Source organism: Larus michahellis, chromosome 2 (assembly GCF_964199755.1).
Source record: "Larus michahellis chromosome 2, bLarMic1.1, whole genome shotgun sequence".
In the NCBI taxonomy this organism is placed as follows: domain Eukaryota; kingdom Metazoa; phylum Chordata; class Aves; order Charadriiformes; family Laridae; genus Larus; species Larus michahellis.
Window position 1 is genome coordinate 78,690,063 of NC_133897.1, and position 11,499 is coordinate 78,701,561.

General features: G+C 55.5%; 1 protein-coding gene across 1 annotated transcript; it reads left to right on the top strand.

Moving 5' to 3' along the window:
* The first annotated feature begins 2,534 nt into the window (after window positions 1–2,534).
* Window positions 2,535–7,997, top strand: FOXF2 (forkhead box F2). The gene is made up of 2 exons (XM_074573514.1): window positions 2,535–3,681; window positions 7,712–7,997. The coding sequence occupies exons 1-2, from the start codon at window positions 2,673–2,675 to the stop codon at window positions 7,876–7,878; spliced, it is 1,176 nt and encodes a 391-aa protein (XP_074429615.1). The 5' UTR covers window positions 2,535–2,672; the 3' UTR covers window positions 7,879–7,997.
* The last annotated feature ends 3,502 nt before the right edge of the window (window positions 7,998–11,499 follow it).

Genomic DNA, 11,499 nt, shown 5'->3' on the forward strand with positions numbered 1-11,499 from the left:
AGTAACCAAATCTGCCAAAAAGTTTAATTTCCGTATACTCTGGTAAAACAAACCAGTTGTGCTCCAAAGCTGGGATCAGCTCAGAAATGGATACACCAACCAAAATAAACATCTCCACCAAACAGCAAATGCACTTCTGTTTAATCATAGGCACTTCAAACCATCTTTTAAAGTCTCGGTACCATGTCTTGGAGACCTCTTCATGCTGTGTTTCAAACCAGCGTCTGCTGCGAAGAAGAGGACATTGCTAACAGGTAGAAGGCTGCTGAGTGCATGTGTTAACCCCGATTCTCCTATCAGGGCTGTGTCAAGTCGCGACTGAAGCAGCATGCGGCTGCCTGCCACCGGGCTGCCCTCTGCTTCATTGTCTGTCCTGGCTCGCACCGAAAAGTAACGGCACCGTCGTATATCGTGACATCTGCGTTGGGAGTAAATGCCTCTTCCCTCTCGACTAATATTAATGATCAAAACGAGTTATCTGAAAAGGGGGTAGGTTAGGGTCATTTTCAGGCGACGTCTTCCCGCCCCCCCACCATTGCATTTGATGCATCGAGCCTCCTGACGATCGCCGAAACGACGGGCATTTCACTCGAGGGTGACTTTTAGACGGACGTCCCGCCGCGGAAGGCGAAAAAGGACGCTCGCTCGCCGACCTAGAGCAGGGAAGGATGTTTACCTACGAAACCACCGGTTTATTATTATTTTTTTTAATATTCCGAATTGGTCGTTACAACGAGATCAGGAATCGCACGTCGGCCTCCCTGCCCCTCCAGAGGGGGGGAAAAAAAAAAAAAAAAAAGAAACAAGATATACAGAGAGGTAGATTGATTTAGAAATAGATATTTTTTAATTTTTTTTTTTTTTTACTATGGGAACAATTTAAATCTACGCCTCAAGAAAGGTAAACACGGTCTACGGACTGGGCGATCATTTTTTTTCTGTTAAAAATGTGTAGTAAACATTGCTGGGCTTGGTAGTGTTTTTCTTAGCTGATCCTCAGGTACAATCAAGCCATTTTCGGACACATTCCCATGTATGTAGCAGTGGTGATCTGGAGGAAGCTGTCGACGCCTGTTCAGTTAATTTAGGTTTTCTTTGTCTAATTACTGTGGAGCTTAGGGAAAAGGAGCCGGGCTCAGGGCAGTAAACTGACACTTGGGCTCTGTGTGTGGTATCCAGGCAGAGTTTGATGGAAAAAGCCTGCTACCACTCAACTGCAGGTCACTGTCTGGGACCAGCCCCACCCCCTCCCTGCCCGTACCCACCAGCGAGCTCTCAGCACGGAGCTGCGCTGGAGACAGACGGACACACAGACACACACACAGCGCTGCAGGCACGCTGACACGGCGTCCCGCTCTGCCCGCGTCCTTCCCACCCCCGTGCCTTTGGTCCAGCATCCCTGTCTGCTCTGCCTCTCCTCCCGCCGCCGTCCCTCCTTCCGTCTCCAGTTTGATCCTGGAGCCTCCTCCATCATCTGGGAGCAGGCCTGTGCCTCCGCCGGCCCCTCTGCTCCCTGCCCCCCCAGGAGCCCCGTTTCCTCCGGCAAACGGCGTTTGCCAACACGCGTGACCCACCCGCCGCACAGGGGGGACGTACCCAGGGGGGCGGAGGGAGGGCGCATCCGTGGTCCTCGGGCTCGACCCCTATTGCCCTATAAAATGAATTACATTTTATAGTGGGGGAGGGTGGCAAGGCGTAGCGAGAAGTCTTAAAACCCGGAGGTCTGACAGGCTTGAGGAGCAACAGACGCAGCTGCCCGGGGCTCAGCAGGGCGGGCGACCCCTTCACACGCACCCACGCCCGCTCCCGGCGGCATCAGCGCCCCTGTGCCCCGGGGGCAGCGGCGGAGCTTTGGGCTGGCAGCAGCTTCCCTCGCCCCGGGGCCGTGCCGGGGAGCAGCGGGCAGACCGGTGCCTGCGGGGCCGGGGGAGCCCCGGGGAGGCGGTAAACGGTGTCGCTGCGGGGCCGGCGGCGGCAGCCAGCCGGGAATGGTGCGGCAGCAGTGCCTCAGCCCCTCCTGCCCAGATGACGGGTGGACAGAGGCCAGCTGGAAAGGGGGTGGTCTCTTCCCCCTGCCCCCCCGCCTCGCTCCCCCTCTCTCTATCTCTGCTGATTTCTCGGCCGGATTCAGGGGGGTCTGCGGGGAAAGGGGGAAAAAAAAGAAAAAAAAGAGCAAGATTGAAGGAACTGATAGGCGGTCGCTCTGTGCCTTTTACGTAAGAAGAAAGTATATATGAAAGAATAACAGTGCGGAAGAGATTGGAGGGGGGGGCTCTTGCGCTTCCTCCCCTTGCCGGATTAGGCAGCGGGATGGTCCCCAGGTGGGGGGCCGGGGAGGAAGCGGAGCGGCGCTGAGCGGAGCCTCCGCGGGCGGCGCGGGGAGGGCGGGGGCCGGGCCGGGGCCGGGCCGGTCCATCCCGCCAGTGCCTGGCTCCGGCGGAAAGCAGAGGAGCCATTGCGCAAGGGACGGTGGGGAGGGATGCGCAGGGCGCTGCCGCCGCCCCGCCGCCGCCCGCCGCGCTGAGGAGGTGCCCGGAGGACAGCAGCTCCCACCGCCCCCCCCCCCGCTCTCCCCCTGCGGGGCACCCCCCGCCCCGGTACCCACCCCGCCCGGCTCCCCCCCTTCCCTCCCAGCCTCACCCCACCCTGCCCCATTCCCCTCCCTCCGCCAGATGACCACCGAGAGCGGCCAGCAGCGGCAGGAGCCCCCCATCCCTCTCCGCTCCTGCAGCCCGGCTCCCGGAGCTCTCCAGATGAGCCGGCCGCCCTCCTCCGCCCTGGAGACCTCCACCTCCTCTTCCTCCACCTCCACCTCCTCCTCCTCCTCGGCGGCGGCGGCGTCCTCCAAGAGCAAGAAGGCCAGCTCGGGGCTGCGGCGGCCCGAGAAGCCTCCCTACTCCTACATCGCCCTCATCGTCATGGCCATCCAGAGCTCGCCCTCCAAGCGCCTGACCCTCAGCGAGATCTACCAGTTCCTGCAGGCCCGCTTCCCCTTCTTCCGTGGCTCCTACCAGGGCTGGAAGAACTCCGTGCGCCACAACCTCTCCCTCAACGAGTGCTTCATCAAGCTGCCCAAGGGACTGGGCCGCCCGGGCAAGGGCCACTACTGGACCATCGACCCGGCCAGCGAGTTCATGTTCGAGGAGGGCTCCTTCCGACGGCGGCCCCGCGGCTTCAGGAGGAAATGCCAGGCGCTGAAGCCCATGTACCGCATGATGAACGGGCTGGGCTTCGGCGCCTCCATCCTCCCGCAGGGCTTCGATTTCCAGGCGCCCCCCGCCTCCCTCGCCTGCCACTCCAACGGCTACAACCTCGACATGATGCCCAACGCCATGGCCAGCGGCTACGAGGGACTCAGCGGCGGCCACCACGTCCCGCACATGTCGCCCAACCCGGGCTCGACTTACATGGCCAGCTGCCCGGTGACTGCCAACGGGGACTACGGCCCCGACAGCAGCAGCAGCCCCGTGCCCTCCTCGCCGGCCATGGCGAGCGCCATCGAGTGCCACTCGCCCTACACGAGCCCTTCGGCTCACTGGACAGCCTCGGGGGCCTCGCCCTACATAAAGCAGCAGGGCCTCCCCGCCGCCAACGCCGCCTCCTCCGGCATCCACTCCAGCGTGCCCTCCTACTCCCTGGAGCAGGGCTACCTGCACCAGAGTCCCCGCGACGACCTCTCAGGTAAGGACCCGGGGGGGTGGGACAGCGGGGGCGGCGGCGAGCGGGGCGCCGGCGGGGCTTTCTCCGGCGAGGAGGGGTTCGCGCGGGGAAACCCCGACCTCCACGGCGTAGGAAAAAGAGGGGCATTGTCTGCGAGAGGGAAGAAAACACGCGTGGGTTGGAGCTGTTCTGTTTCGGGACAGAGGGGATGCCTGGGGGGCGTGGGGGGGGGGGGGGCGTGGGTACGGCGGCGAGCATCCCTCCGTCTCCCAGCGCCAAGAAGGAGCGCTCCGAGGAAAGCCCGGCTCGGTCCGGGCTTCGTCCCGGCTCGCATGTCCCCCCCCGGCTCCTCGAGTGCCGGCGGCATGTGGGCTTGTGGGCGGCGGCGGGATCGGGGCGATCCCCGCCGCCCCGGGCTGCGGCTTCACTCAGCGGGGAGCGCCGCCAGGCATCGCCGCCGCCTCGGTAAACTGCGGTCCGCGGAGACGCGTCTCGGGAGTAATCAAAAAAAGGCGTTAAATATTATCTTCTAAGCCCTGCAGTGAAAAAAAAAAAAAGAAAAAAAAAAAGAAAAAGAAAAAAAAAAACCTGAAACCAAACCGCTTATCTTGAAAAATGCGCGAGAGATTAAAGCGGATCCAGTGTATTTCTGCAACCGGAGGGAAAGAGTTTTCTGGTCTCTGTCTCCCAACCCCCCCACCCCTCCGGCCGGTGATTACAGACAATGTCTGCTCAGAAAAATCCGAGCACAAAAATGGGTAAAAGATGTTGGGCTCTTACGGGGAAATTTTCCAAATAGCCCTTTTAAACGTGGGTCCCGGAGGTTAAGCAAACAAAGACAGTCTGGGCTGGACCACACCGAAGAGGATTTTAGCCTGACTTAACCCCTATGAGAGCGGGGTCTTGTTCAATTTTATGGGAATTTCAACAAGTAACAAATACAGGCGACCCTCAGCTCTGAGTCCCCTCCCGCCCCCTCCTTGGGCGCCTGTCAATCACTCTCCTGTCCTTCTGCGAGCTCCGCAGCCTGCCCCGGCCTCCCCACAGGCTGCTGCCCCCGCGGGGAGGGCGAGCTGGGAGCCCAGACGCCCGGGAAGCCGCCTTGCCATCACCGCAGAAAGGACTTGGGGTGTCAGGGTAGAGCAAGCGGTTGCAAATTTTCCTCCCTTAAAAAAACAAAACAAAAAAAACCCCAAACCCCTAAATAGCCCTGGTGTGGCTCCTGGGGAGAGGCGGTTGCAGAGCGGGTCGCCGTCTTACCGGGATTTCGGCGCAGAGCGGGCTGCGGGGAGGCGGTGCGTCCCCAGACGGGCTCCTCCGTGCCCACGGGGCTCTGCTGCGGAGGCTTGAACCCACTTTTCGGAGACTCAGATCGTCCTTCCACGTGGTTTTGGGGGCCGGGGCGAGAGGCCGGATGGTTCACAAGGCCACCCCCCGCCGAAATATGTACCTTTACCGTTAGGAATTTCTTCTTTGCTTTGTTGATATAGCTGTTGTTACTTGGATTTGTTTGTGTTTGTTTGTTTGTTTTCTTTTCCTTTTTTTTTTTCCCCCTGTTTGTTTTACTCCTTGCGGCCCCGCGGGCCGCCGCGCAGGGCCCACGGGGCCACGCGTGGAGCGGGAGTGCGGCTGGTCCGGGGAGCGGGGCTGGTCCGGGGAGCGGGGCTGGCGAGCGGCTGCCCCCTCCTCCTGACAGGCACCCGAGGTGGGAAAGGCTATTCCTGGAAGAGAAATTTTCATTTTGAAGCAGCCCAAGAACAGGTCTTCAAAACAAAAAGCAGAAGGAGAGAGAGGAAGGGAACTAGTTCCCCCGAAGCCTCCACCACCTTTTCTGAGGCTGGAGCCGTTTAAATCCGAATTGTTTCTGTTCAAGGACGGATATACACGCAGACAGAACGATGGACGCTTTCTTAATGCCGACGACGGGCGTCCGTTTTAGCAGCTCAGACTTAATGCCACCGCTCCGCAAAACGGAGTTTCTCGCTTATTTCCTACAGCTTCAGGATCTGGGCCCAGGACTTTAGTGGAAGCCACCCCCAGTCCTTGACTAACTAAAAAAAAAAACCCAACCCTTTATTTTTTTGAGTGGATCCAATTCTTATTCCTGTGTGCTACGTAAAATCTCTGCGGTGCAAAAGTTCTAGTAGAGTGAAAGGAGATGGGGAAAAACGATCCGAGCTCCTTCATTCGTAGTCATTACCAGCAGTAATCTTTCTCCTTCTCTCCCCACGAAAACAGTAGCAAGTGAATTTCGCCTTTCCCTTTCTCTTAGTTAAACGCAAAGCAAATTCGGTGGCAATCGCTGTTGATCAGTCAATAATCCGCTACTTATGACAGCGACAGGGCGGACTTAAAACCTTGAATTTGCATCAGACCCAAGAATAAGAGAGGAAAAAATTGGAAACAGGAGGCTCGGTTCTGTTAAAAGGATTTTGAAGCTGGGGGGCGGGGGGGAGCCGGATTTTTTTCGCACGCTATTAAATCCTGCTAAATGATTGAATCGGGATTGTAATAAAGTGCCCCGGTTTATGGTGAGCATACCAGCAGGGTTATTAGAAAGCCGAGGAAATCCAGCGAAATAATCACTTTTATAAAGTGAGCTCTGCGGGGTGAAGGAGGGGACAGTGCCGGAGGAGACGGGCTGTGCGCGCCGCCTCTGCACCGCCGCCGGCCGCCGCCAAAGGGCTCGGCTCCACCACCCTGGGGAAAACCGGGGACGTTTCCCGCTTTTCCCCCCCGCCTTCTCTGCTTCTCCTTCTTTTGCTCCTTTTTTTTTCTTCCTTTTTTTTTTTTTACTCTCTTTTTTTTTCTTTTCTTTTTTTTTTTCCTTGACCCTCGGTCAGATTTGACAGGATCCCGCTAGCCGAGTTTGACGTCCACATGCCAAATCAAATCCCTCTCTGGCTCTACCCTGCAGGCCTTGCTCAGGCAATGCTCCCCTTCCCGCCGGATCCAGTAGTAACCCTGCCAGGCTAAAGATCCCAGCACGGCCCGATGTCCCGGGCTGGAGGAGGGACGGGGGAGTGTGCGTCTCCCGCGCGGCCCTTGGACTTTGTCCCCCGAAAGGCTGCCTTGGGCTGTGGGAAATGAAAATGGGAATTTGCAAGGTCATTTACATGTTGGTGCCGCGGGTGTTCTTCGCCTCGTTGGTGATGATGAACCGTAGGGTGTCCTCGCTCTGTATTTTACGTTTGCTGAAAGCACACACGCGTATTGACGTGCGCGCTCCTATACACACGCACACACACATAGATAAGTACACTATCAACACACAAACGGATCGTGGTTGGAATTCAACCTGCAGCCATTCAAGTCAAAGGCAAAAACCTCCCAGGAAGGGGCAAGAGGGACCAGAGATGGAAATCGGATTGAAATGGCTTCGGCGCATCCAGAAAAACACGCAAGTCGCATCCTCTCCTCGCACACACACGCACTCCTTCATCCACACCACACGCAGAGGCTGACCTGACCCCACACGCTGGTAAATGCGCAGGCAGAGGGGCAGACACTGAGCTGTGCCTGTGTCGCCACACGGGAGGGATGCTCTGAGGCATGCCTGCGCCCGGGATGCGGCCACGCGTGTGTCCGTGGGCATCCTCCTCCGCCCGCCTTCCCGTCCTCAGAACTGTGTGCCACACCGTTGTGTGGTATATAACTGTGGGATATAATTGTGGGATATAATTGCGCAGAGCGGGCGCGGGGGCTTGTACGAGCACGGGTGCAGCCCCGAGCCCACCCGCGGGCCATAGGGGGACACCGGGGGATCGACGTCCCCTGCTCTCTCGGGGCGATGGGACCCACCGCTCTCTCTGCCCTGCGAGCGGGGCAGGCTTTGCTCCGGGGGGAGCGCCCGGTCCGCCTCCAGGAAAGCCGAAGGGGAGCTCCCGAATCTCGCAGGGTTGGGAGGCGAGAGCGGGGTAAACGAAGAGGGAAAGTGTCAGCCCGACTGTGCGCAGCCTCCCTTCCCTGCGGGTGAGGGAGGAAGGGCTGCTCGGCCCGAGCAGAGCTACCCCGACTTCTCAGCAGCTCTTCTTATCTCTTTCTCTTGCAGTGGGATTGCCTCGCTACCAGCATCACCCCTCCCCAGTGTGCGACAGGAAAGATTTTGTCCTCAATTTTAACGGTATTTCTTCGTTTCACCCATCCGCTAGTGGATCTTACTACCACCATCACCACCATCAAAGCGTCTGTCAAGACATCAAGCCCTGCGTGATGTGAAGGCAGCGCCCCAACAGAGACAATCAGGTGGCATGAACAGAGCCGAGGTGTAGACGGACCCACGCAGATTAAATATAATGTGCACTCTGATAGCATTGGTAGTACACGAGTCACTTAGAAAAATTACCTAAGGAAGCAGTGTTTTCGGTCCCTCTCCATCCTCTGAAGGACAAGTACAGCCGATGCACGCTCCAAAGCTCTTCCTAAACGAAAAAATGCCTTGTGTGATGTGTTGGGTTAGGTGGGACTTCAGTGTCCTTATGCCAAGTCTGACCACCTTAATCATAAACCACCTTTCTGTGATCTCCTAAAGAATCGAGCTTTGGGAAAGGGAACAATTCGATATTTTTGTATACGAGAAAGTGTCTTTGAATAGGAAAAATAAATCTCCCAGCTCAGCACCTGCGAGGACTCCCCCTTCCGTTGCTGCGTTAGTGGGAAATTGATTTCTTTATTTTTTTTCTCTCCCCAAGCCCGACCAAGGACACTCTGTATGGACTTCAGCACCGACCGATCGATATTATTAAAACAGTATTGTTTAGCCCTTTCGTGTATAGACTTTAAGAAAAGTTCAATTTTTTCCAGTATTGCAGCAATACAATGTTTTGTTTTTTTATTTTTACAAAAGTTGTTTTCTACCACAGTATTTTTAAAAAAATTATTTTAAATAAATCTCGTGTATACTCACACACTATTGCTTTAAAAGGAGAATATATTTGCACTTATGTATACTTTTTACAGTTTGCCAAAATATTTTGATGTACAAATTTTTTTTCCAATAAAATGTATATAAACGACTATGCACTGGACAGGCACTTATTTTTCCTTCGCCTCCTTCTGGGAAAAGTCTTCCACCCCAGCATCCGAGATTGTTCGAGCTGCAACCCCAGATCCTTCAGCGGCTGGAGGCGGAGGAGGGGAGCGTAGCGGTTGACCCGAGGGTGCCAGTGCCGTGGTCTCTGGGCTGCACCGCCCGCTCCCACGTCCCACCCTGCTTTTTCCCGCTGCTGGATAGATTTTGAAATAACCGGGTCGGCGGACACAGAAGCAGCGGGGTCCAGACTGACTCCTCTCTTCGAGGGCTCTCCCGGGCCCGAAACCCCCTCCCCTGTGTGTAGAGCTGTGTCCAGGTGTCCCCGTGTCCCCGTCCCGCCTGCCGGCGCAGCCCCGTCGGGGTCCTTCTGTGCCACGACGGGGCTTTGCCAGGGCCGGGGGCAGCAGCCCCAGCGCAACGCCGGGTTGCACCCGGGAGGGCAAGTCATGGGTGGGTTTCCGCGATAAAACGGTGCTTTGATAAGGACTGGGGGGAGGCACCGAGAACGGCGTGGCTAGTGAATAGGGCGGGAAGGGAGAAAAAAAAGAAAATAAAAGAAACAAAAAGAAACAAAAGAAAATTAAAAAGGGCCCATAAAATACCCCGAGCAAAACAAACCCCGTCCCCGAGATGCTGCCGTGCCCTGCGGGGGGTGAGCGGCCCGAGGGTCGGAGCCGGGCGCCGGGAGCTGCTCGCCCGCTCATCCCGCAGGCGCCCCCGGCCACACCGACCCCCCTCTGCCCCCCGGGGGGTGCCTGCCGAACCCACACGGCACGGCCCGCCTCGGCCCGGGGGGTGGCCACGGCCGGGGCCACGTCCCGGGGGCAGCCCTGCGCGGACCCGCCGGCGGGCGCAACTCGCCACCGCCCCCCCCCCCCCCCAGCGCAGCCCATCCCGTCCCACGGAGGGGACAGAGACACCCCCGTACCCCAATGTGCCCCGCAAGCCGGGGCAGCCCCGCCACATCACCCCGGCGCTGCCCGTACCCGCACCCCAAGGCTGAAAATTCGAGAGTTTCAGAAAACTAGTACGCATGTATGTGTACATATGTAAATACACGCACACATCCGTATAGACACATATACATATAAAATTATATCTCTGTAATTATATATAAAGACAAAACTCCTCATCTTTTTTAAATACACATTTATGCTCAAACATGCCCTTTTCTTCCCCGAGCTTCTCAGGGCCTGTGATAAATTATAAAGTCAGTTTCAGAGTTTGCTCCGACCACAGTGCTGTGTTTACATTCTTTCCGAGGCAAGCCTGCATGGTCGTAATTTATATCCTAAACACTTGAACGTAACTTGTTTATACAGGAATGACAGGACCTCAAAGAGAAAAAAACTGCCGTTCGCCTCCCCGGCGGCCGGCCGCGGGCCGCCAGTGCCCTCCAGCGGCCCCGGGCCGGCAGCTTCACTGCGTTTTGGCATTCCGATTTTTATAGGTTTTTTTCCCCCACCTTCTGAATGCTATTGTATCCCAGAAAACCTGAGTAATGCTCTCACTGGCCGTTCTCCTAAGAAAGGGGAAGGATCTGCTAGGGTATCCTTCGGTTTTGGGCTTCTGTGTTTCCCCGTAATGATTTAAGGCTATTCCCGATTAACGGCGTAAGGTTCCCTTTTCCCCGCTAAAGCTTCCCAAACAAAGGACGTTTCAGAAGCGGTACTCTTTAGACATCGGCATGTTTCTGGGTGCTGTCAGTAAAATGAACCCAGCCTCTTTCTTCTGAATTTAAAGGGTGACCAGCAAACGACAGGGAGGAAAAAAGTGGGCAGATTTTTAAGTTAATTCAATCTGATTTTGGTTTGATATTTGATTTTATTACAGTACCTTCTACCCTAGGAATTCAGCTCTTGTTTAGTCTAAAGAACTCCAGTGGCCACAGAGCCAGTGAGAGTCAAGACCAAGAGCTCTGCCATTGAGAGGACAAGGTATTTATGTTTTAGCCATTCAGTTAAAAATTCTTTGCATCTTTTTACATTTGTTGACAGTCATTAAGCATGCCAGAATACTTCATATTTTGGAAAAATAAATTCTTTGTTAGAGATCTGGCACACCGAGCCTTCTAATTGTAACAGTAGTGATGCAGTACTCACCTCTGAGGCTCCTGGAGGCTTTCAGCGGCAGAGAAATCTGAAATCTCTAGCGTGAAAACCAGAAATTTAGATCCGTATATTTAGTCTGAGCATTGTGAAAGAGCCTGGGAGGGCATACACGAATTTGAGTGTGTATTTGCTAGTTACCCTGTAGGGAAATCCGTAGTTGTTATGCTAAAATGAGCATCAATTGCTATAAAACATGGGAAGGTGTGTGTCTCTGCAGGTTTTTAAGTTAGTGCTATTTTCTGTGACATCAGTCTGTCCTCTTTATCATTTGCCTTTTCATTCCTTGCCTGCTGACACAAAGCGACTGCTTTGTCCTCTATGTGTGGATTGCAAGATGCCTAAGTAAGACCTCTGTTTTTCTTTAGCAGTGCTTTAGTCCAAGTAGCACCCAACAACAATCACCCAGCTCCATTGAGTCTGAAAATAGGGTCATGGCTGACTTTCAGCCTAGGGCTTCACCCGGTACAACCACTCTGTCCTTACAGGTGAGCACAAAGGTATCTTCCAGTTACGCTTCTGGTCTATCTCGATGAAGAGTTTGTGTATCCAAAAAGCTGCATTAGTTTTTTTCCAACCGTATCAGTTGGTCTAATGCATTAGCAATGCTTCTTCCGCAAACCTCGCTTCGCTGATGACCTCAGATCGCCACAGCTACAAGAAAGCTACAACTAAATTACAAATAGTTAGTCATCGAGA